At 42.8% G+C, this 26,735-nt stretch overlaps 1 protein-coding gene across 9 annotated transcripts in view; it reads left to right on the top strand.

Annotated features, from left to right (window-relative positions):
• Positions 1-2,876: 2,876 nt before the first annotated feature.
• Positions 2,877-26,735, top strand: part of EHF (ETS homologous factor) — a 45,551-nt gene continuing 21,692 nt past the window's right edge. Inside the window, exons 1-4 of one of the 9 annotated variants that reach the window (XM_053284834.1) lie at positions 2,877-2,893; positions 20,982-21,081; positions 24,487-24,732; positions 25,662-25,721. In XM_053284834.1, the coding sequence (XP_053140809.1) occupies positions 20,985-21,081; positions 24,487-24,732; positions 25,662-25,721 (403 nt within the window). In that variant the 5' untranslated portion in view covers positions 2,877-2,893; positions 20,982-20,984. Of the gene's footprint in view, positions 2,894-15,022; positions 15,220-17,900; positions 17,914-20,981; positions 21,082-23,726; positions 23,780-24,486; positions 24,733-25,661; positions 25,722-26,735 lie in introns of those variants that run through there. The other 8 variants (XM_053284873.1, XM_053284854.1, XM_053284845.1 and 5 more) reach the window with 8 other exon arrangements.

Genomic DNA, 26,735 nt, shown 5'->3' with positions numbered 1-26,735 from the left:
TCTCATTGTGCTGCTGAACCGGTCCTCAGTAAAAGCAGACCGAGGTGGCAGGGAGCTATTTTCTACAGCAGCAATGGAAGAGAGGTGGAAAATGTTTCTTCCTCAAAGTGGCCAGAAAGTAAAGGCTTTTTTCTTTCGCTGTGACAGGAAAGCACACTGCTGGCTTCATGCTCAGGTTTTTACACTCAGCTTGATATGCATGGTTTTTAGGCTTCTTTTCTTCAGGGTGATATTCTTCCTGCCATATGAACAAGCATGTATGTAAAAGATTAAGCCACTGGATAGTGCTGGACTTGTTTTCACAAAAGGTAGTATTTGGAGATCTATTAGTAGGAATGATTAAGATCTTAACATTTTAGTCATACCTCCTACTCAGTACAGGAATCCTTTACAATATTCCTGACAGATGGCCTTTCAGTCTGTGTTTGAAAACTTCCAGTGAAGGGGCACCCACCACTGCACAAGGCAAGCTGCTTCACTATCAAAAGGTTCTTACAGTTAGGACATTCTCCCTAACACCTAGCCTAAAACTCCTTTGTAATTTCAACCCATTGGCTTTAGTCCTGCCTGCAGGAGCAACAGTGAACAAGTCCTCTCCTCCTTCTAGGTAGCAGCCTTCAGATCTTTGAAGACAGCCTTAGTTTTCTCTTCTCCAAATAAACATACCGAGCTCCTTCAACTGTTCTTCATAGGAACTGGCTTCTAGACCTCACATCATATTTGTTGTCATCATCTGAACCTATTCCAGTTTATCAGTGTCCTCCTTGAAATGTGATGCCCAGAACTGAACATAATGGCTGACTTATTGCGTGACAGCATGTCAGCCTAGTAATATTGCATATGCATCAATTTGTTACACAAGAGCAAGTCACTTGGAAATAATGGGCTTACTCTGCTGTAGATGCACTGCTCTGGGCTCCTTGGAGGAAGAGCGGGATAGAAATGTAATAACAACAACAACAACAACAGCAACAACATTGATAATAAAATTCAGCCATCCCAGGTCCTTGGGAAGGACTCGATGTCTGGATAAAACAAACCAGTCAATAACACCTGTCTGACTGTGTAAACAAGAAATAATAATAATGTGATTTGCACAATCTGTGTATTTGCACAAATGGCTAAATGCAATGTTACTATGCTGATAGATTGTTGTGTTCTATATCTGCTGATATTCCAAGTGCGGTCTGACCAGTGCAGGATAGACCAGAAGAATGATTTCTTCCCATGATCCCACAATGCCTCTGTTAATGCAGCCCAAGATGGCATTAGCTTTTTTAGTAACTGTATCACTCACTCCTGCTCAGTTTGTGGTCCACTAAGAGATCTAGATCCTTTTCACATGTATTGCTGCCAAGTCAGATCTTCCCCATTCTATACTTGTGCATTGCATTTTTCCTATCCAAACGCAGGACTTTACATTTGTCTCTGAACTTCATCTTGGTTTTGGCCCAAAGTTTGAACTTGCAGACCAGTTTGAACCTTTATTGTGTCTTGTAAAATGTTAGCTATTCCTTGTCAGCTTCGTGTTGTCTGCGGATTTGATCATCATCTGCTCTATTCCCTCATCCAAGTCATTTATGAAAATGCTGATCTGCACAGGGGTCAGGACAGATTCATGTGGGACTGCCCTTGACACCTCCCTCCAGACTGGTGTGGAGCCATTAATGAGCAATGGTTGGATATGGTTGTTCAACCAGCTGTGAACCCATCTAACAATAATATCACCTTGTCAGCAAGGATATCATGGAAAACTTTCTCAAATGTTTTGCTGAAATCAAGACACATTGGCTGACATCCAGACTAGGAAGTATTCATGTAGTTAATGCTGCATGCATTAGAGGGGAAAGGGGACTTTTGTTAACCTGCCCTTCCCTCTGAAGCTGACTGTCAGGGCTGTGGAACCCTCGGGGATGTAGTTTCAGGAGTCAGTGGTTGTTCAACCAGCTGTGAACCCATCTAACAGTAATATCATCTTGGCTTCTGGAAGAAGAGGTGATTTATGTAAATTGCTTTTCCTTCATAGTGTGTGAGCATCGCTTCATGAGCCCCTTCATAGTCTGGATGTCAGCCACTTTGTCTACAGCATTCCCATGATCTGCTAAACTAGTAACTCTATTAAAAAGGGAGATAAGGTTAGTCTGGCATGACTTGTTTTTGACAAAGTCATACTGGCCCCTACTAATCACCACATTATTTTCTAAGTGCTCACAGAACAATTGCTTAATAATTTCTTCTACAAGCTTACCAGGTACTGATGACAAGCTGATTGATCTGTAATTCCTGGAAAGGCTCCACCTTTCTCTCCTTTTTGAAGACAGAGACAAAATTAAAGTCTTGTCTCCAGTCTTCTTGAGCCTCACCCATTCTCCAGAAGTTTTCAAAGATTATAGTGACTCTGAGATCACTTCTGCAAATTCCTTCAGTAACCTGGGATATAAATTGCCATACAGGCCTGGAAACTTAAAGGCATGGTAGCTAGGTATTCTCTCACCATCTCTTTACCTATATTGAAGTGCAATTATCTCCTTTCTTCACTAGTGCATCTGTTATTTGGGACAGATGCAAAATAGTCATTAAGCAGAACTACCTTCTCTCCATCACCTGGTACCATTTCATCATCTTCTCAAAGGAACAAACCTACTTCTTCTTTGACCTTCCTCTTGTTTCATAGGAACACTGAAAGCTGCCTTATATTGAGTCAGACCATTGGTCCATCTAGCTCAGTATTGTCTACATGACTGGCAGCAGCTTCTCCAAGGTTTCAGCCAGGAGTCCTTCCCAACTGTACCTGGAAATGCTAGGCATTGGATCTGGGACTTTCTGTAAGCAAAGCAGATGCTCAACCCACAAAGTTTCAGTGATGCCTGTCAGATCATATTTGTCTTCCCAAGTAAGGATTTCAAGTTTCTTTTTGTTTGTTTCTCATACTCTCTGTGTTAATATGTAGACACTGGAGTGCATCTGTATCACTATTCCCTTGCTATCATTTTTTGGAAATTTCTGAGCACCCCCTCTATTATTCTGCTTCCACATTTGGCAGACATGTTTTTGTCCTTCGTACTTTATACTTTGCTTTAGACTTTTGTTTCTCTTTCCCCCACAGTATTCAATTTAAAGTCTTTTTGATGAGGTTAGCAAGGCTCCTTCCAAACATGTTCTTCTGGATGCAACCAATCACTAGATAGGTGCAACCAGTCTAGTGCCAGAGTAATTAACTCTTTCACAAGTAACGTTGTTCTATATGTGACAGCATGTTTGATGCTGTTTCATTTTCCTGTTATGTATTGTGATGGAATAAAACAATATTATACAGGGGAACCTCACAGAGGCGTAACTAGGGAAAATGGCGCCTAGGGCAAGCACTGAAATTGCACCCCCCCCAAACATCTGACACACATCTTTCAGAAAACATGTCTTTTACCATAATATTAGCTCAAAAATAAAAAATCACAAAACTACAAGTCACAACAACCCTGTGAAGTAGGTCAGGCTGAGAGAGAAGTGACTGGCCCAGAGCCACCCAGCAAGAAACCAAATGTCAACCGGAGGTATGCAGCTGAAGGCTATGTGCCTATGCAGGCAGCGGGGCCATCCGGTTAGGATACCCATATTTCAGATAACTTTACCATAATATCAGTTTAAAAATACAAGTCAAGCTCGTTAATCTTTTAAACAACAAATTATTGCCTACTTGAAAATTATAACTATCAGCAGTCAAACACTCAGGCAGTCAGTGATTATTTTTCCAGCAGCATAAGCCCCCCTTCTATTCTAAATCCAGCAGAATCTGTTGGATATGATATGTGTTTGTCTTATGTTTCTTTTTAGATTGTGAGCCCTTTGGGGACAGGGAGCCATCTTATTTGTTCATTATTTCTCTGTGTAAACCACCCTGAGCCATTGGGAACTCACATCCTGCATTCTGTTTTAAAGAAGCTGCCAATACAATCAATCCACAAACATTTCTGAAAGATTTGTATTGTGGCAGGGGAGAGTTTGCTACCCTCTTTGCCCTCAAGTGTGATGACTTCAGGAAAGGTGGCATGCCATCTCCTGTCTATGATATTGACCCAGGACCACTTGCAGATACAAATAATTCTTATATCCATCAGTGAACTGCTACAACATATGACCACACACACACACACACAACTGGCAATTAAATTGTTTAATATGTTAACTACTGAAGACGAGAACACAAAAGAAAAAGAAACTACCAGATAAATCCAAACATTTCTTCACCTGTTACAAAAATGCATAGACTAGTACTCTCAGGCATATACCCCTTCTACACATTTTAATAAACTGAAATGATAAGCTCTCATTCTTCAACACAGCTTAAAAATTGTTCAGCTAGAAATAGCAAGAAAGAAAACAAACATATATTCACACTATTGGGGGAGGGGGAAAATCCCTTAAAAACTTTTTTTTTAAATTCAACAATTCAGCCAAGGAAGGCTGTAGCTGCTTCGCTGTCTTTATAAGGAAGCAACCCACACAAAAGATAAAGGGGGAGAGAAAAGCGAGCAGCAATGCTCCGAGAAACACAGGCAAGGTCCCTCTCGCTTTATCTCTCTCCCCCAAGCGGAGTTTGGAGTTCCTAAGTTTTTGGAGTTTGGACTCGAGTTCCTCTCTCTCTCCCAAGCAGAGTTGGGAGTTTTCTCCCCCCAAGCGGAGTCCCCCCCCCATCAACTCTGGCAAGGTTGCATTTGAAAAAGAGAAGCAGAGCGACCACGGCATTTCCACTCACTGATTGGCTATTGGCTCGGATGAAGTCTCCAGTGGAGGACTTGGCTGAGCAGCCTCCTTTCCTCCGCTTGCAGTCTTAATTGAGAGAAGTGCGCACCGTGTTTGTCGCACACCCTCTGTTCTCTCTCAAAGTTTCAAGCTCCCGTGCCACACGTGTGTAGTTTCCTTTTTTTGGTTTTTATTCCCACACTTTAGGTGCGACCTGTTGGCCATCTTCTTAAGGCGCTGTGAAGGTCGGCGCCGTTCTCTCTCTTGGCTCTCCTAGCCCCTCTTTTGCCTCGTCCTTCCTTCTGGACGCCGACCTGCGAGGAGGCTCCTCGGGCAGAGAGAGGTGGTGCTGGCTTACACGGGCGGCGTTTCCGGAAAGTAGCTCTGCCTGGCTGTGCCCGAGAGGCTCCTCGCAGGGTACTCTGCTGCCCCATAGCAGCCTTGCTATTATGCAGTCCCTGAATTTCACCCCGGAGCAGTTCGAGCAGCTCCTTGCGACTGGTGAGTTGCAGGGGCGCCTGCTCTGACTCGGTAGGCGAGGGAGGGGGAGGGGGAGGGGGTGCCGCCACCGCCACCGCTGCCGCTTGGACTCGAAATTTTTTTAAAAAATTACAAAAATTTGTGCAAGTGGGGGCGGGGCATGGCAGGCACTTTGCGCCCCCACCTCAAGTGGTGCCCAGGGCACGTGCCCTGCCTGCCCCCCCATCATTACACCTCTGGAACCTCAGTATCTACAGGGGTTCTGTTCTCCACTACAACTGCAGATACCAGAACCATGAATATTGAGGCATTGAGGCAATGGGAATCGGAGGGGGAGGGCGGGATAGCTTCCCTGGAGGTTGTAAAAATGCTGGAAAACTGTGAAAAAGAGCCCTATAAACAGGTTGCTCCGTGAGCCTCTAGCTGTCCAGTAATGCCCCGCCCCCCAGTCCATGCGCCATTTCCCAATGAAAAATTGTGGGATTTAAAAACAAACAAACAAATGAGCCACAAAAATTTGCTTTGCTCAAAATTGTAGCTGGAAATGATCTTGGAAGTATTTTCCGGCAACCTGGAAACTGTGGATATGTGGGAATTAACTCTTTGTTTTCCACGTATGCTGAGGTTGGGTGTCAATTGTCCAACTGCAGATATGCAGGTCTGTGGATAAGCGGAATCGCAGATACCGGGATTGTGAATAGCAAGATCCACCTATACTCTTGTCTTGAGCTATCTGCAGCAGTGACTATGCAGATGTGGGCAAGTGTCTAGCCAGCACACATTCCTCTAGCTGATTTCTCTCTAGAGTAAGGTACTTGTCTCACAGTCTGCTTTTAGAGTTCTTTCCTAGACTGCTAGATTAAAACCTGTATTTAAAAATCAATATGTCTATGAATTACTAATCTATACAGTGCTCTTGTTCATCATTAGAGTGATTTACAGCACATGTGGGCAGATGTGAGACTTGCAGGATGTACTATATTTTTTAACTTTTAAACCCTAAGGTCCGCCACCCACAGTCAGATGTAAAATAGCAGCTCAGGGGAAGCAGGCAGCCAATGACGTTTTCCACCTCATGAACCACACACTGGGATGTTCTGCATATAGACACACAAATCTACCTCTGAGATACTACAGAGCAGGGATTCTAACATGAAATTCTAAAACTGGCCAGAATAACTGCACAAAGTTTTGGATAAAAGCAACCAAATAATATTGCTACTTTACATGTAAGAAACACTAAGGTTGAAGAATAAGCAATTCGTGCAAGGCCATCCATGACAGTAATGTGTTTACTTGCAAATTTACTAGCTGTTCTTAAACACCAGAAACTTATGGAGATCTACTGTAAACTACCTTTGAGATATACTAGTAGATCATTCTGCCGACTCTTCTTTTACAGAATATTTATGTCCAAACAGAGGAGGTACTGGGTGGATTCACCAGTCTGGAAGTGGGGGAAATGTTGAGAATATGCCCAAGTCCAGTTCCCAAGATTCTCTACCTGACATTCTCCTGTACCCAGGATCTGGAAGTCAGGCAGAGAATCTTTGGGGGATGTTGGGAATCAAGTGTGGGAACCGATCTTGGTTGAGTTCAGAAGTCACACCTGCCAGGAACACAAGCTCCTGTGTCCTGACATAGCTCTGGCATTTTTCCTCACTTTCAGATTGGCTGACAGTTATGTGAACCCACCATTCATTCTATCCAAATGCTATTCTCTGTATAAACTGCTTTGGGAACTTTTGTTGAAAAGTGGTATATAACTCTCCATAGTAGTGGAAGTAGTAAATATTCTGAATGTAATATTCCAAAATAGATAATTCCTTCCAGTTAGATGTAGGTATTGAATCCAAGGAACTGGGAGACATAATTTGGTGTCCTTAAGTGCTGGATAGGGTATGGAATGGAACAGTGATGGCCCCTCACTGTTTAAGGTCTTATGCAGCATACCCTGTATTAATAAGAGTTCATACCATTATATGAGAGTTACATCCATCACTTTCTTCCTTGAACTTATGAAACAGCTCAAACAATTTAGAATGGGCAAAGTTCACATGACTTGCCAGTAGAGGTTAAGTGACATCATTTTGGAAGAGCAACTTCAACTGATATGGGGAAATGTATGGTATGATGGCATCATGTCATACTGTGAGTTTTGCTAGAAAATACAGGAGAAAGAGAGAAGACTAGATACTGGGTCGCCATTTTGTGTGCAGTTATGAAGTTTTATGCCTAAAATGCCTTGAGATGGGCATAAATGTAACATAACTAGGCTGGTTTATGGGAGTACCTTCCCTTCTCTGGACAAGGGCAAAAAGGGGGCATCAATATAATGTAACATATCAATACTTATTAAAAAATAAAGTTAAATGGTGTAATGAGTTGGATATCAGCTTAGACGTTTAGTGAGGGCCACAGGCCAGAGTAGCACTGTCACAGCCTCTTATTCGTCCTGCTGTTAGTATTAAGAGATTAAATAAATTCATATTCACAACAGACCATAAATATTTATGATACAAGCAAATACCAGCATATTGTACTTATAGCTACAGTTACTGTAACTGTAACTGTAGTAACCATAGTTACAGTTACTGTGATTTCAGCATCAAATAACTTGAAATTTTCATAGCCCATTGCTTGGTCTAACTGCCAACATAGTAGAGTAAAAGAAAAGAATATTTGTGTGTGTGTGTGTGTGTGTGTGTGTGTGTCCCTGCTCATATGAGTAATGTAACAGCTACTGGGCCTACACACAGAAGTCTTAGCTGCAGTTTCCTTGAGAGTAGCATACTGGGTGTGTCAACATTCCTGCTGACAAAGACTTCTGTGAATATTCTTATCTGATGTTACACTGTTCTTGTAGATCACTTGAGAGAGCAGTGTTTTGTGAAACTGAGCTGGCATTTAGATAATCTGACCAGCTCTCTCTCAGGTATAGCCAAACTGAAGATAACCATGAGGAGCTTAAGGTCTGCCTTTATGGAAAACCCATCACGAAAACTAAATCAAAATAAAGCAAACAGGAAAAACAGTGGATTATCTTGAAGTTTGTCTCCCCTCCCACATTTTGATCAAAATTCCACAGAGGGATGGGGATATCTTAATCTTGGGGCCAGTAGAGACACTTCAAACATCAGGCTGATAACTAGGGATATGCACAGAACTGGTGGTTCCGCTGGTTCGACGGCGGGGGTTGTCCAACTTTAAGAGCAGGGGAGGATGCATTAACATTCCATGTTATTATGCTTCCATGAAAGCTCTATCTTCCATCAATGTATCCGGCCCTTTTAAAGTCCATCTAAGCTAATGACCATCACTAAATTTGGAGCAATATTCCAAGGTAATTTGTATGAAGATACTGTTCTGTTTGTTTGTTATGATTATAATGGCAATCAGTTTCATTGGATGATCCCAAGTTCTAATCATCTGGCAGAAAGCATACAGGTGACCCTTGTTATCCGTGGCCCTGGCACCCACAATTTTGCATATCTGTGGTTGGGTCATAGGGACTCAGTTCCTTTATTCATGGGGCAAAAATAGAGTTATTTTCACCTATCCATGGTTCTTGAGTGGCTAGAAATGACTTTTGATGTCATTTCCTGCTGCCATTATGTAGTGCTGAGCCATATTTTGTGGCTCTTTTTGCAGAGAACACCCCCCCCCCCCTCAAAAGAACAAAAATCAGAGGATTTGGAAGTTTGGGGGACATTGTTGGAGAGCTGAAGAGCAAAGTACTGTGATTATTTCTGCTTCCTCCTGCTTTTTCCTGTGGTTTTCAGCACACTTCCATGTGCTTAGAAACGTAACCCCCCAATCCCCATAGGGTTAAGGTCTCTTCAGCTGCAGTTTTGTTATCCATGGAAATAGGTGGGAATTGAACCTGAGTGAATAAAGGGGACCTCCTATATTTCTCTCTCTCTTCTCACCACATGATTAAAATTTTTGCATATTCTGCCCTTACTGGTCTTTCTTTTTAAGTAGAAAGCTTCAACCACAAAAGCCTTGCTTCACACAGGAATTGATCCATAATATTCTCCAGCTCTATAAACATTTTTTTTCTGGGATGAAGTGGACAAAGGGCACCCAAATGTGGTGCCTCATACATTTATATAATGGCATTGTGAAATCTGCTGGTTTATTTTCAATTCCTTTCCTAATGGTAATGGACAAGATTCAGATGTTCAACTGCATAAGTGGAAGGCACTTTCACACACCGGGGGGGAGCAGGGGGATGACCCAGTTTTATTTAATTCCCTCTTTCCACCACAGCCCCCAGGCTACACACATTCTATGCAATTCTGTAGGAAGGGAGAAGTGGGAAAACTCAATTCCATGGATGGAAGTTTGCTCACAGAATTGAGGATCCAAGCCACTTAATTTTATATTAATTACAGAGAGCTCTAAAAGGCCTTTAAAATAATATTTGCAGATTACTGCTGCTATAGAAAATGCTAATGTTTCCACTGGAATAACATGGTTGTTATTTATAACAGTTATGTGACTTGGTAATAGCCTTCTCAGAATCTGTAATCCTTTTGTTTAAACCTGAATACTTAAACTTATTTCTCAAGGTAGCAGCTTCCACACTTCACATAGTCCTCCACATATTTCTCAGTCTCTCTAATCTGTCCTACTGTTTAATACTCCACTACTAATTTATTCCTCATGTACACTTCATGTATCTCTGCTGTAGGGATGTGCACGGAACCAGGTGGCCCATTTCAGTCCGGGGTGTGTGTGTGTTCACGAACATATTTTTTTTAATTAAACATATTTTTTTCATTACTTACCCCCTTCGGGGGAGTTGTTGGAGGCAGCAGGGGGGGGGGTCCATGGAGGTTCCCCCTCCCTGCTGCCGGCCTCCCTTACAGCCCAAACTGGCCCATTCGGCCGGCTCTTCAGCCCGTTTGGGCCTTCCCCCTCCAGCGTGGTGGCCATTTTGGAGGCTGCTGTGCCTGCAGCTGGCCTCTGCATAACCCAGGCCATGCAGAGGCCAATTGTGCAGGCATGGCAACTGGCGGGGGAGGGGGGACTCCACAGACCCCCCTGCCACCCCCAACAACTCCCTCGAAGGGGGTAAGTAACAAAAAAAATTAATTTTTTTTTTAATTCTGCGAACCCCCAATCAGTTGGGGGGGGGTGTCGGTCCGGGGTCTGGCCGAACAGGGGATGGTTCCGTTCAACCCGGAACCATTGAACCGAACAGATTCAACGTGTGTGTAGTTCTTTTATTGCAGCCGTAGGCCAAACAGAACAGATTTGACGTTGAACACATTCGACATCGAACCTGTTTACACATCCTTACTCTGCAGCACACGTACACCATTTCTGAGCAGTTTGCTCGATTCTTACCTGTTGCCACCACTTCTTAACCACATTTTTCTCCTATTCTTTCTATCAATTGCCCTTCACAATCTTTCCTGTCTATTACTGTGTTCTCCTTTCAACACTCTGAAAAAAACCAAGTCCCCTTTTCATTTGCTGTGTCTTGTGCTTTCACCACAAGAGTTGACACGATGCCAGTGGGAGCTTCTTTCTGGGAAACATAGATGCTCTGGTAAGGCCCAGTCTAGATCAGGACTTCCTCCCATGCCACTGCCCTGATCCTAATTGCTCCTCCCATCCCGATTACATCCTCCTTTCTATTTACTTTTTAAAAAAATACAAATCGCTTTGGTGTCATACTCTGATAATTTCAGTTTATTTTGTTTGGATTTTGTTGGGATATGTTGTTTTAATGGAACATTAAAAAAAAAAAAGCTGGCTGCCATAATGCACAACCCTCTATCACCAGATAGAGGTGCGCCCTAGCCTTTAGTGTCTTTGTGCTGTTTTGTGAAGCCATTTGTGCAGAGGTCCAGGCATGGAACAGGGGGAGCAATTTTTGTGTCTCTCCCTTCCCTCCCAAAGCCCTTATCAGTTGTAGAATTCAATTTCTGTGGATCACACAGCCCTCAGGAACAAATTTCTACCATTGGAAAAGGGGTTTGGAGAGAGAGGAGAGATGTAAAAATCGCTCCCCCCTGCTCGTGCTTGAACCACGTCACAAAGCAGCCTTCAGCACCTGCAAAGCAACCTTCATCCCTCTGTAGCCCTCTCCTTCCAGCAACAGAGGGATATGCATCATTTAACCACTATGTGCCATCTTCTTCTCAAGACTTCATAACTTTGCTGTTTGCATACAATTTGTCAGACTCAAGTTTGAAATTTCCTCATGAGATTTTAGATGTGCATACCAGGGATGTGCAAACTTTAAAAAGGTTGGCCTTTTGTTGTTTCTGTATTTTACCAAAACATTTCAAGAGCCACATCACACACATAATGTATAGCATGTACACACACAAACATGACTAATCGGTATTAATTGTCACTGGCATAAGAGAAAGAGGAAAAACTAGGTGGAAGAATCATGTACTGCTCACAACTAGCCTCTTCTGTTTGTTACTCAATATGAAAACCCTGTTTCACACAGTGGCCCACCAGATGCCTCTGAGAAGCCCACAGGCAAGAGGTGAGGGCATGCCCTCTCTCTTGATGTTGCTCCCCTGCAACTGGTATTTAACGGCATCTTGCCTCGGAGGCTGGAGGTGGCCTATAGTCACCAGACTAGTAGCCATCGATAGACCTGCCCTCCATGAATTTGTCTAAGCCCCGTTTAAAGCCATCCAAGCTAGTGGCCATCACCACATCCCATGACAGATAATGCCATAGATTAATTATGTGTAAAAAAGGGAAAAAGTACTTCCTTTTGTTGGTCCTAAATTTCCCGACCTTCAGTTTCATGGGGTCACCCCTGGTTCTAGTGTTGTGAGAGAGGGAGAAAAATTATCTCTGTCCACTCTCACTACTCCATGAATAATTTTATATACCTCTATTATGTCTCCCCACAGTTGCCTCTTTTCCAAACTAAAAAGCCACAGATGCTGTAGCCTTGCCTCATAAGGAAGGTGCTCCAGGCCCCTGATTATCTTGGTTGCCCTCTTCTGCACCTTTTCCAATTCTACAATGCCTTTCTTAAGACATGGTGACCAGAACTGTATGCAGTACTGTGGCTGCACCATAAATTTGTGTAAGGGCATTATAATATTAGCATTTTTATTTTCAATTACCTTCCTAATTATCCCTAGAATGGAATTTGCCTTTTTCACAGCTGACACACATTGAGTCAGCCCTTTCAAATAGCTGTCCACCACATCTCTCCTGGTCAGTCACTTACAGCTCAGTTGACATAAGCATATATGTGAAGCTGGGGTTTTTTTGCTCTAATGTGTATCACTTTTCACTTACTTACATTGAACTGCATTTGCCATTTTGTCACTGACTCACCCAGTCTGGAGAGATCCTTTTAGAGTTCCTCACAATCTATTTTGGATTTCACTATCCTAAATAGTTTAGTGTCATCTACAATTCTGGCTACTTTGCTGCCTACCCCAACTTCTAGACCATTTATGAACAAGTTAAAGAGCACTGGTCACAGTACAGAGCCTTGGGGGTCCCCACTTCTTACTTTTCCTCCATTGTGAAAACTGTCCATTTATTTCTACTCTCTGTTTCCTGTCCTCAAGCAGTTACCGATCCACATATGAACCTGTCCTCTTATCTCATGAGTGCTAAGTTTACTCAAGAGCCTTTGGTGGGGAACTTTGTCAACAGCTTTTTGGGAGTCCAAGTATACTATGTCACAACTATTCTCCTCTGATCTTCCCTCTGCAGCTCTAGCTGGCTTCTGACTGTGCAGGCTCCTGTCCTGACTCTCTCACACTGTGCATATAAAGTAGTGCATTTAAAAGTGTTAAGAAATAAATAAAGTAAATGCTTGATATTGTTGTAGATATATCAAGATAACCTTTGTTTACTATGAGTCATATTAACAAAGCGACACAAATATGTACTCAAAACGTCACATGTGGCTCCAGAGCAGCTGGTTGCAGAGCCTGGTTATATACCCTTAAGATGAGCACCATCTGATATACAGGCAGCCGAATTCTGCAGACCTTTCATAATAGCCAAGTGGATTATGCTTAGACATTGGAAAGCAACTATTTCCATCGAGACTGATGGTTGGCTAGGTGAACTTTCCTGTCTGACAGCCAAGGATGGGTGGTTTATTTAAGAAAAGTATATATATGAAATCTGTAGTGAGGGTTGGTGCCAGGTTGTGGGGACCCTGGACTAAGCTCTGTGCTGCCTCCCCCCGATAGGTTGCTGGGCTACATGCATGTGCATGCACTGCCCTCTGATGATTCCCAGTAAAGCCAACCAGACAGTGAATGGATTCTCCTCATTGAGCAGTGCTGCTCTAGCTATGGATGGCCATGCTGAAGAAGGAGCATCTGCTTCTGTCCACTGCCTCCCAGTAGGCCTCCCCAGTTCTAGCAAGCTTACTAGGTAATGATGGGCTCCTCTGATGCTCCTCTGGCGGTGGTACCATTTTAGATGCTCCTCTGGCAGTGGTACCATTTTAGATGTCATATGTCTCTCCCCCCCACCGCTGCCCCCACAATTGTGCACCAGGGTGTTATTCACACATGACTTCATGCTGCTGGGTAAACGTTGAGCCAAGCCACTTCAAATCACACTCACAGCCCCTCCCCTCTGCTCTCAGTTTTTGTTTTGATGCAAGTTCACATGGCATGCCTCCATGTTTTCCTTCTAGCCATTGGGCTGGGGAGGGGAGCGATGGAGAGAAATTACTAAAGAGCTATATCTGCATTTCTAAAGAGAGTATCCCTCTTCTCATGCTAATGATTCTATGTCAGTGCCTCTCCCTACTGGCTCCAGTATTTTCAGAAAAAGTAGCTTAAAATCAGCATTTCTAAAACTCGGAAATACACCAAGATAAGCTAGAATTTGCAGGACGAAGCCCGATTTGTGTGTGGAGTGGGTCCAAGGATCTTGAAGGGACTTTGGGGTAAGTTTGGCTCGAGTGTGAATGCACACACTCTTTTCCGAAGGAGATTCAGGGTAGAAGCCCTGCCTGTAAAGACTCCAGGGGCAGGGCACTGAAAATCTGAAGGCCATTGAAGGAAAAGCATCCAATGCTGCCCCTGCTACTGCCCACTATTGGCTGGTAAGCTTGCCAGGATCTAATGGTGAAGCTTACCAGGCAGCATCTTGCCGCAATAGATGCTCTCCTAAGAAGAGTTGGGGTTGACTCAGTCAACCTGGGGTTGCCTGAGTGAGCCTTCTGACGGGCATGAGCCTTTGGGCCACTGTGGCTCAGAGTGCCTTTTATCAGCTTTGACTGATATGCCAACTGCAACCTCACCTGGACAGAGATCGCTTGGCCACTGTTATGCACGCTCTGGTAACCTCTCGCTTAAATTGCTGCAATGCGTTGTATGTGGGGCTGCCTTTGAAAATGGTCCGGAAACTGCAGCTGGTACAAAACAGGGCTGCAAGGTTAATAACTGAGACTGGACATTGAAACCACTGTACATTATAATTTTGTGCTGATTAAAACATAATAAAATAAATGTCATAGGAAGATATTCAGCGTATCCTCCCCCGCCCCCCAGGCTAACAACCCTATAATGAAAATGTGGAACTTTTTTTTTTAGAGTTCTTGAAGTGACAGAAGTGTCTTTTGGAGCCTTAACGAAACCAATGTTTTCATTAGTTATGTGTTATTTAGTTTAAAATATTATACCATTCTTCATAAAAACCAGGGTGGCTCCACCAATTAAAACAATATACACACACAAAAAGCAGGAGAAAGCAGGCTTATTCTGATCTAGTTCTGTCCCTTTAAATGCAAGAATTCTAGGGATGCAGCATTCCTGTTGCCAAGCAGCGGCAGGAGGAACCTTCACTCTGAGAGACAGCCAGCAAGAGACTCTGCTGCACTAGAATGGACACATTTCTGAGCTGCTCTGAGCTGACCTCTTTATGGTACTGGGAGGAGTTTCCTCATGAAACCCACGTTACAGCTGCTGCAGAATTCAATGGTGCTTAGGAGCCTCCAAAATTCACTACAAACCGAGAGTTCAAATTCAGGTTTGAATGGGAAAATGGAGCCACTGTTGGTTGATGGAACTGGAGCTTCACACATTCAGACATTCAGAAACACCTACCTCAGTTATGTTTACTTGAGGTTTTGTGTGATGCCTGAACTGGGCCTTAGTTAAGAGCCCATGCCATACTTTCAGCTTCCAGATATACAACAGACAAACCATGGTACAGAGCTGTTTGCTGCTTTCACCTGCTCAATACTCCACTTCATACATGCATACGTTTACTTCCAATTCTACAGGAGGTAGAGAAGCAGCCATAACTGTGCTTTGTCATTGGTTTGTAAATTTAGGCATAATGGCAAACCAGTTTCAAACTGTTATTTTAAATTCCTGGTTTAGCAGTCCCACAAAAACCATGGTTTGTAACCTGACATAAACCATGAAACCTGGAGGCTATTCACACAATTGCAGAAAACCGGGCTAGCCTCCGCTAGCCTGATTTTCTGCAATCGTGTGAACCACTGGGCTCAGCTGCGAGCCCAGTGGTTCTAGAGCGGGTAAACCGCTCAAGTACCCCTCCCTAAAAACCGAGTGAGCGCTCTGCAAACCTGGTTCTTTTCATCATGAATAGCTGCGGCACGGCTCTGTGCCATGGCTACTCACGAGGAGACCCCCAGAGGGGAGGCAAAAAGCTATCTCCCGGCTCTGGGGGTCTCGCCAGCATGCCCTGCGCACTCGCACAGGGCATGCTGGCGCTTCCGGGGGCCGCGTGGCCCTCGCTCTGCCCAGCCCCCGCCGGCTCCGTCATGGAGCCGGCAATCATGTGGGTGGCCGATCCGGCCGCCTAGGGCTCCCGCTGTGATCGTCTGCGGGGAAAGCAGGCTTAGTCTGCTCTCCCCGCTCAGCTCACCAAACCGGGTCTCACTGATCGTGAGACCCACATAACTGCTGCTGCAGTGAGTGGTGCGGCCAGCTGGAGGCCAAGGGAATGAAGCCTCCAGAAATCCTACAATGCACTGTGCAAGGAGTACAGTACATTGGGGAAATTCCCCAATTCTGGGCACTTTTGCTGTCCAGCTCTATGAATGCTCAGGCTGCAGGCAGCCTGAGTGTTCATACGATTGGGAGTGGGGGTAGTAGTACATACTTGTGCCCTTCTACCTCACTATAAGCCCGATTACACAACCCAGGCTATAAAACCCTGGTGAAGAATGCCAGGATGATGATGATGATTAATAATAATTAATAATTCATTTGTTAGCCACCTCATAAAAATTGTTTTCTGGGCAGCTTACAACACAACATTAAAACATGAGATAAAAACACACAATAAACTATAACAGACCCAACAAAGTGTGTGGAGGGAGGAGATACAAAATAAAATACAAATATAGTTTTAAAACATTTTCAAAAATAAGTTACAATCAGATCATTAAAAAAAAAAAATTTTAAAGGCCTGAGTGAACAAAAAGGCCTTTACCTGGTGTCTAAAAGAAGAAAGTGATGAAGTCAGGCGAACCATACTGGGGAGGCTATTCCATAACTGGTGTGCAACCACTGAAAAGGCCCTCTCCCTAGTAGCCCCCACCCCCGCCTCACCTCATTTGGCAGGGGCACCCATCTTATTGATGAGTTTTTGGACTATTGGACTTTTAAATTAGATATAGAGACCATATTAATGACTATTTATTTATTTTATTTATTATTTTATTTATTAGAAGCATTTAATATACCGCCCACTCCAAAGACTCTGGGCAGTGTACAATGACATGTAAATAAGGTAACATTAATAATTACATTAAAATTTGCAAACTAAAATAGATAATGGACAGGAAATAGAGTAATAGACTATGTTGTGTGTATATAGATATAGTTTTATTGATTGAGTTTTATAACTCCTTACATAATTGAACAGTGTTCCTTAAGGGTTTAGTTTTATTATAATTATATTAAAATATATGTATATATCTGGATTTTCTTTTGACGCCTTGGCAGCTTAAAACAGTTCAACATATAATCAACACATATAAAAGATAAAACGATACAATAATTTAAAAACCATAAAATTAAACAAACAGTATTTTTTTAAAAACCTGAGAAAGCTTGGGTAAAAAAATGGGTTTTCAAATGCTTTTTAAAAATTGCCTGAGATGGGGAGGATCGCAATTCAGCAGGGAGCGCATTCCACAATCTTGGGGCAGCAACCGAGAAGGCCCATCTCTGTGTGACCACCAAATGAGTTGGGGGTAACTGGAGATGGACCTCCTCAGATGACCTTAATGGGTGGTGGAGTTTGTAGCGAAGAAGACGCTCTCTTAAATACCCAGGACCTAAGCCGTTTAGGGCTTTATAACTAGCACTTTGTATTTTGCCCAGAAACCTATCGGCAGCCAGTGTAACTCCATCAGCAAAGGAGTAATGTGGTATCTCCAAGATAACCCAGAGACCAACCTGGCTGCCACATTCTGAATTGACTGAAGTTTCCGGACTACGTACAAAGGCAGCCCCATGTAGAGCACATTACAGAAGTCAAGTCTGGAGGTTACCAACAAATGCACCACTGTTTTGAGGTCATTGATCTCGAGAAACAGGTGCAGCTGGCGTATCAGCCGGAGCTGATAGAAAGCACCCCTGGACACTGCCTCAACCTGAGAAACCAAGGAAAGGTGTGGATCCAGGAGTACTCCCAGACTGCGGACCTGTTCCTTTTGGTGAAGTGTGACCCCATCCAGAACTGGTAGATCAAAATCATCTCTGGAGTTCTGACCCCGCACAATAAGTACCTCCGTATAATGTATAATTCCTAAAGAAATTATCTGTGTTCTAGACCCCCCCAAAATGTAGCTGAAGGTCAGTTATGTCCATGGTTCTATTACATGTAGACATATAGTCCTTCCAGATCTTTTCTCTTGCTGGTTCTGTGTTCAAGTTGTTGCTCCAATTATTATTCACAATTCTTCCAGATCTTTTGTCTTTGCAAGTTCTTATTCTGAAGGTAGCTCCATGTACAAATGTTGCTCCTTCTGATAGATGCTCCTTGTCCAAAAAATTACCCAACAGGTATCCTAGGTAATTTTAACCTGTTTCCTCCTGCTTGAACAGGACTTCATCAGGAGAAGTGAGCTGAATAAATAATAACACATGTATCATTTTAAAATACCTTCAACAAATTACGTTAACTTAAAGGGTTAGAAATTTAAAATTTCATTCTATGAACTGCGCAGGCGCGCCTATGCAGTTGGGAAGTGACGCCGGGCCAGACGGCAGGCCTCGGCCTCGCTCTGCACTTGGCGATCCGCCGCCGCCCGCCACCGCCGCGCTCACTCCCACCGCCCGCCACTGCCGCTCGATCCGCCGCCGCCTGCCACCGCCGTGCTCACTCCCACGCCGCCACAAGCCATGGGGCACACGATCTGCCACTGCCCGCCGCCATGCGATCCAGGGGGATCGGGGGGGTCATGGCACTTCCCCCCCACATGACCCACCAGAGTGGCACCCAGGGCACGTGCTCTGCCTGCCCCCCTATAGTTACGCGTCTGGTCTTTAGGGAATTCTAAAAGGTTTTCAGAGATGGTGAAGCTCTTATTTCAGCAGGGAGCACATTCCAGAGTCTTGGGGCAGCAACAGAAAACTGCCAACAGCAGACAAACTTCTCCAAATGATCTCAATGGGTGATGGGGCTCATGGTGAAGAAGACATTATCTCAAATACCCAGGGCCTAAGCAGTTCAGGGCTGTATAGATTATAACCAGCACCTTGTATTTTGCCCAGAAACCTATTGGTAGCCAGTGTAGTTCTTTTAGTATAGGAGTCATATGGTCTCTCAATGATGACCCAGAGACCAACCTGTCTGCCACATTCTGTACTGTCTGCAGTTTTCAGAATGCATACAAAGGCAGCCCCACATAGTGTGCATTGCAGTAGTCAGGTCTGGAGGTTACCAGCATATGTACCACTGTTTGAGGTTGTTTATCTCAAGGAATGAACACAGCTGGCGTATCAGCCGAAGCTGATACAAAGCATCTCTGGCCACCATCTCAACCTGGAACACCAGGAAGAGGTTTAGATTCAGGAACACTTTCAAACTGCATACCTATTCCTTCTGGAGATGTGTGACTGCATCCAGAAACAGCAGATCAAAATTGCCTCCCAAGTTCTGACCCTGCACAATAAGTACCATCTTATTTGGTCTCAGTTTGTTTTCGCTCATCTACTCATCACTGCCTCCAGGCAGACATTTGTGGAGGTTATGCCCTCCCTCGATGATGTTGACATGGAGAAATAGATTTGGGTGTCATCAGCTCTTTCTCTGCTCTGCAAAGACGCAGCTCTTTCTCTGCTCTGCAAATAGTGTGGAACATGTGAGATACTATGGTTTGTCATATACATTGTGATTACTAATTATTCCCTTTTTTAATATTATGACAATGGTCACTTTGTTTTCAAAAGCAACTATACCAGCACGGTGTAGCGGTTAGAGTGCTGGACTCAGACCGGGAAGACCGGAGTTCAAATCCCCATTCAGCCATGATACTTGCTGGATGACTCTGGGCCAGTCTCTGGGCCACTCTTTCTCAGCCTAAGCTACTTCACAGGGTTGATATGTGGAGAAACTTACCTGTGTACACCGCTCTAGGCTCCTTGAAAGAGCGGAATATAAATGTAAATAAATAAATAAATAAATAAATAAAATAAAATAATCCCAATTTAAGGAATATATACTAACAACCAGTGTGTGACCGGTAGTTCCAACTACACTTTTTTATCAAGGAAAATCAGGATCCATGAAAATCTACTAACATGCTACTAAGAGCTACTAACTAGGGGTGTGCATGGGCCGCGGTTCATGTACCTGTCTGAATTTGGCCCAGTCTGTGGTCTGGTAGACCAGTTTGGCCCAGTTTGGCTGAACCTCAAATTGGTCTGGCAGTTTGAAGTGGTGCCGGGGGGCGGGGCAGCAAGCGGCACCTTTAACAGTAAAGACAGATGACCTTACCAGTTGGGCTGCTGCTCCAAGGAGCTGTTTGCTGTGGCGGTGCTCCCCTTGACAGCCCACGCTCTATGCCAGTGCAACTCTGTCACTCACCTGGTCTCCATCACTCACCTGGTCTCCTCTCAAAGGAGGAGAAATGGTCTTGTGGTAAAGTGTGCTGTCAAGTTTGTGTCAACTCCTGGAGACCAAAGAGCCCTGTGGTTGTCTTTGGTAGAATACAGGAGGGGTTGAATTGTCCCCTTTGCTAAGCACGGTCTGCCCTGGTTTGTATTTGGTTGAGAGACAATGTGTGAACAACATAAGAAATGCCCCTTAGAGGATGGGGCTGCTCTGGGAAGAGAATGTTTACATGCATAAGGTTCCCAGTTCTCTGCCTGCCGTCTCCAAGATGGGGCTGAGAGACAGTCCTGCCTGTAACCTTGGAGAAGCCACTGCCAGTCTGGGTAGACAATACTGAGTTAGGTAGACCATTGGCCCGACTTGGTATATGGCAACTTCCTATGTTCCTATATGTTCCTATGGCATCTATGGTTGCTTTTAAAAAACAGCTAAAGACCTTTTTATTTGTTCAGGCTTTTACTGCTTGGGATGTGCCAGGTCTCTTAGCTCTCCTGCTTCTGTTTGTCTTTTTTTATGGTGGTTACTTTTTGGTGTTTTATGGTTTTTAATATTCAACTGATATTAAGATTTTACATGTGATTTTAATAGTTTTATTGTATTTTAACTTTTGTAAACTGCCTTGGGAAGAATGCTTTGTGAAAGGCGGTATAAAAATTGAATAATAAATAAAAACAAATTTGATTCATTTATAGATCATGATTTTAGAAGGAACTGGCAGAATGAGTCTTAATTCCGTCACAAGTCTTCTACATGAACAGCCATCCTGGACAGATGGATATCCCACATGTAATGGTAAGAAGAGCTCATTAGTGGTGAATAATTTGAGAGTTGTATATCGTTCTCTTTTCCTTATCTTAGTTGAAACAATATATCTTTCTTTACTGGAATGTCAGAGCTTGAAATGTACTATATTCAAAATGTTCACACTGCCAGAATGGAACGTAGGGTGATCATTATAATTTATGTAATAATTGTTGTTTGTTCTAGTCTGCTGCCTCATTCCCCCCCCCCCCAAATCTCATTTTAAAGTAAAACAGCTTTCTGTAGAAGCCACTACACAAACTACATCCAAATACACACCACATTATAATCTAACCCTGGTTATGATCTGGAAAGATCATTTCTGGAACTTGAAATTCCCCATTCCAGTTCTTGCCATCTCAGTTCATATTGACTGATTGTTGTTGGCACTAAAAAATAAGGATGCCACTTATGGCAGAAGTAATTTTGGGTGAGGTAGAAACCTCCTTATTTGGCAGTTGACTAACTAGCCACTTGACTTGAAATAGGTCACCTATATGGGACAACCTCATTATAGCCTTTTTTCCCTATTTAAATAATGTCATTAGAAGTTTTTATAGCTAATTTCTGAATTAGAAATGTGATAATATTTAGGTATGAAGTATAAATAGACCCAATTGTACAATGATATTTCCCCAGTTAAACTCTTATTGTAAATTAAACTGATTATTGCGGGGTGGGTGGGAATGCCCTTAAAAATATCCATTGCAGTATTTTCTTTTACCGAAGAAGTTTCAAATAGCAAGTGCTATCTTATCTAAAACAGTTTTTATGGCTCTTTGCCAAAATAAACAGCCAGTATTTGTTAGTAAGGATTTCAGCTGTTGAAAAATATCAAAACTATTGCAGTTTTGAGTAGATGTGTACTTGGAATTTCAAATGAGATCTTTCTCTAAAATCATATGAGCTATCTTCTGATATTAAAAAATCATGGATGTTGTACACATGTATAGCATCCCAAGAACATGCCCCAATGCTCTCACTCATGCTGTTCATGCTTACTGCATTTGTCGTGGAAAGAATCTCTTCATGTTTACGGCATTCATAAGCATGGGGTGGGGCTATGGCATCATGGAGTGGGACATCTGATCACATAAGCACCAGGGCAGGGCTTGCAGATGCGCTCTTGAGATCCTGTACATGAATAAATTAATAAGAGCTCTTGGGATCCTGTACATTTTTTTTTAAATGAAAAGGTGCTCAAAGCAACATATAAAGTGGTTCCAATCCAGAGGAATTTGTGTGAGCTATTACCTAGCTCCATGGGACTAATTTCCACAGAACTTTAGTGTGACTAACTCACACACTTTACTGGATTGTAACCTTTGTGCAACCCAGGAAGGGGTGTATTATATCACTGACATTCTTATAATTGTTTTGAATAGCCTTCTTTTGGTTAAAATTAGGAAAATACAGAACTTGCCTGAGAATCTTGATCTTTGCTTGACTGCTCTTGAAAATTCTCATATGTATCACCTTGATGAAGCCTGACATTTGCTTCAGATTTTAGTTTTTCAAAATATCGGTGCCAACCCTAATAAAAACATGATATTCTGATGGATGTTTGTGGCAGAATCAGCCAAAAGCTGGCTAAATTTTTTCAAAATGCTGAAATATTCTTGACTAAAATTGTCCATTCTATTTTTAAAAGTATATGGATTATTTATACTATATTTTCAAAATCCTGTTTTAATGTATAGTCGTTTCTGCCTCTTCTCTCCTAATCTTATCAAGAAATAAAACCTAAGTATATTGGCCTAAATATTACCTAACCACATAATAATGCTTTGAATTTATATAGCAAATTTTTCTGAGTGTATAAAGCGGGGATGTCAAACTTCTGGCCCGCGGGCCAGATCCAGCCCATGCAGCAACTTCCTCCGGCCGCCTGACCTACCTTTACTCCCCTGCTTTATACACCCCTGCCATGCTGTGCCACTCCTTCCTTTCCCCTCCCCTTGCCACATGCCAAAGCACTGGCCAGCTTCCTTTCCCCTAAGTGCCACTGGTATTTCTCCCCCTAGCTCTCATTCCCTTTCCCTTTCTCTCTCTTCCTCTTTCTCCCCCTCTTCTTTTCTCAAGCCTGCCCCATCTCCATCCCCTTCGCCCTCGCTTTCTCATCAAGCCTGCCCATCCTCATCCCCCCCCTCAGCAGATTTTGAAGAAAGATGGTTTAGAAGTTAAGGTAATTTGTACAGCTCCCATGACCTTTAAAACAGCAAATGGTGAAGTCAAGACTATATAATAATAAATGTGAATGGAGGATTGCCAGATGTGTGAAAACAATGGAGGATGGTGCCAAACAAAAGGAGTGGAATATAAAACGGTTTGCATGGAATGCATGCAGTGTTATATCAGCGAGACAGGCAGACATTTGATTAAAGGCACAAGGAGCATCTGGCAGACATAGAGCATAAAAACTGGGTAAAACTGTGGGCAGTACATGTGAAAGAGAAACATTGTAGTAAGGCAGTGAATACAAAGATATCTGTTTGGCTGTGGAGGCAGATGTGAGAAAATGGAAGATAAGAGAAGCAATGTATATAGAAAGGTTTGTCCCACTATAAATGTTAAAGAGGAAATGAGGGAAGCTATCAGATTCATTGACTATTGAGCAAGGGTAGTTGGGAGTGGAAAGCTGTCGGCAGCTGGGGGCAGCAGGAAGGTGTGGTGAGTTGCAGAGGTGCAGGTATGGACCTGTTCTTCTCCCTTTTAAAGGTGCCCAGGCTGTCCATTCGTGTGCATGCCTAATTTTAAGTGTTTTCTTGATTAAAACACAGGATATAAATGCTTTAATGAATCAGTTCAGATAATACTTTCAACATGTGATTAGATTCCTCTACATGTGTACAAATGATCATCTGATTTGATAAACCTACAATCTCTACCCATGATTTAAATATTAGATATAATGTAGGATCTAAAATGTGGAACAGTCACCTTCATATGATTGGTGTTGGGAATTCTCTCTGGTAAGAGAATCCCTTTTTCATTATAGCAGAGTGCACAGAGGCACAACACAGCGGAATTTGGCTAGGCATGCATGTATGCTGAGAGTAAAGTAACTTGTAGCCAGTTCATAGTTTCAAATCAATATATATGGCATTCTAGATAGGAAAGTGAGGAGTTAGGATCTCTAATCTATCTAGCTAGCTGGATGCAGATGGATTCTGCATTTCTGCACACATGGTGCAGGGAAGAGGAGCTTGCATGTTGCAAGGCAGAAGGAACAGGAAGAGAAAAGGGAGAGAGGAAGTGTCCCTGAGATTAGCAATCTACATTCCAAAGGGATAGTGTCAGAGCAGTAGAGAAGGAATGACCAATATTATCTGCAAACAATAAACCATTTCCTTGAGCAATAAGTTATGAAGACAACAACCAAGTCTTTTCTTGCAGCACCAGGTAATTTTTTTGGAACTCAATGGCATGAAATACATCCTCAGTACTGGACAAAGTACCAAGTCTGGGAATGGCTCCAGCATCTCTTGGACACCAACCAGTTGGATGCCACCTGTATTCCTTTCCAGGAGTTTGATATCAGTGGGGAACATCTGTGCAACATGAATTTGCAGGATTTCACCCGGGCAGCTGGCACAGCTGGACAGCTTCTTTACAACAATCTTCATCATCTTAAATGGAATGGTAATTATACAGGAATATTTTCAGACAGGATGCACAGTTCTGTGAAATTCTTTGAGTTGACTAAAGTGCTGAGCAAGGGTGGCCCTTTCATGAGGCGAGGTGAGGCGATCACCTCAGGCAGCAGATTACTGGGGCATCAGCAGGGTGGCAAGTCTTTTCAGGACCACTCTGACCCTTGCAAAATATGCAATGGGTTACTTTCCTCATAATCCTCACAAAGCTTTCAAGAAGCTTGAGAAGCTACTGGCAACTTTCCTCCTCCCCACCCCCTAAGCCACTTTCGAAGATTCTAAATGCGAGCTGACCCCCCACCAGGATTCTGGGGCTCAGGCACTGAAATAATTTGCCTCTGGTGCTGACAACTGAGATATTTAAAACTATCCATGTAATTAGTTATGGTAAATAGGTAGATATGAACTGGGATGCAAAACCAAAGAAAGATATACATCTATAACTTTGAAAGATTTTGCATAGGCTCCAGACCCATGTAAAACGAAGACTTTTGTCTGTAAAAGTGATTGTGGTGCATGCATTCTGAATACTTGATAAGAGAATAAATTAACGTATTATTTTCCTGCATAGCTAAGAGCTGCTTCTCACATTAAAACTTACAGGTGTGCTCCTGCTAAAATATCACTCATGGGAGCAACTACACGTGAAAATGAGTTATACATATGTTGTGTACTTTCAAGTCAGATATGGGTATACCAAGTAACCAGGAGCAAGAATAATGTGAATAATATTCTTAAATAGAACCTACACTACTGTTTTTCACTTTCACTCTGCTATGTCACTATAGTTAAATACCATTGGTTCCAATATGTCTTGTAAAAAGGTATTAGTTGGTCTGACTGTGCAAGTCTTCATTTGAAATCCCACCTTCCTTTATCTTGAATTGGACACAGTATGCTTCTCTCGTTGTCTTGCAGGTCAGTGTGGAAGTGAAATGTACCCAACAAACAATGTCATTGTTAAAACAGAACAAACAGGTGGGTGATAGCAGCAATAATAGTGTGTCAGTCCATAGCATATTGCCCCAAATGGCAAGGGGCATGTTTGTATAGAACAGAAAAAACAAGACAGATAGAAAGGCCGCCAGATAAAAAAATGCAAAATATACCCCACCTCTCATTTAGCTTTTTACAAACTTGGCTTTTTTCAGATTTCCAGCAGTGCTAAGAGTATGTTAGAAGATTTAGATGATACAGTAGTTAATAGTGGAATTGAGAATCTAGGTAGGAACAGAGGTGCATCAGGGAGTTCAAGAAAGGGGGCTATCTGACATTTTGAGTTAATATCTAAATACTTACAAGTAGAAATGTGAAGGTCTGGGTGAGGGAACAATAGGGGGGGGAACACTTTTTTTTCCCCTGGGGGGAAATGGGGGAAGGGGCCTGGGTTTTTTCTCTGGTTTTTTTTTTTTTTTTTTTTGCTTTGTTTTGTTTTCTATCCCCCACCCCGCCCCCAGGCATTCATATCTCTAGTTTCAAGCCATATCCTTTTAAAATACTGGCAGATCTGTTGCTGACTTCAGTGAGATTCAGATTCCATCTGCATTTGAAACGTCTTGGCTTCAACTGTTTGAGATCACCCTTATGTGTTTTCTAAAAAGAAGGCAGTAACATGGACCAGTGGATGTCCTTTCTGACTACGCTAGGCTAGGCAGGATTGCTACTAGAGTGCTTCCTATCCTATGCCATGTGGAACTGCAAAAACAACACTTCTTTGGAGCCCCACTTGGGTGAGGCTTATTTTTAGAGAAAACAATGGGTAGATCAGGTATCTAAACAATAAGAGGGTGTGTGCTATTGTGAGTATGTAGGTTTGGGATGCCCAAACACGCAACCATTAAGTAGAAGATTGGCTAAATTCCTATGTCATAATTCTTAACCTAGCCAAGCACAATGACTTAGCAAGTGATTCATTTTAATCTGTAATCACATTCATTACTTTAAGAAAACAAATAGATCCCCAAACTCACCTTGGATTTTGAAATAGAAACA

The sequence above is a fragment of the Hemicordylus capensis genome, chromosome 1 (assembly GCF_027244095.1).
Source record: "Hemicordylus capensis ecotype Gifberg chromosome 1, rHemCap1.1.pri, whole genome shotgun sequence".
NCBI lineage: Eukaryota > Metazoa > Chordata > Lepidosauria > Squamata > Cordylidae > Hemicordylus > Hemicordylus capensis.
This window is presented reverse-complemented; position numbering and strand designations above follow the sequence as displayed.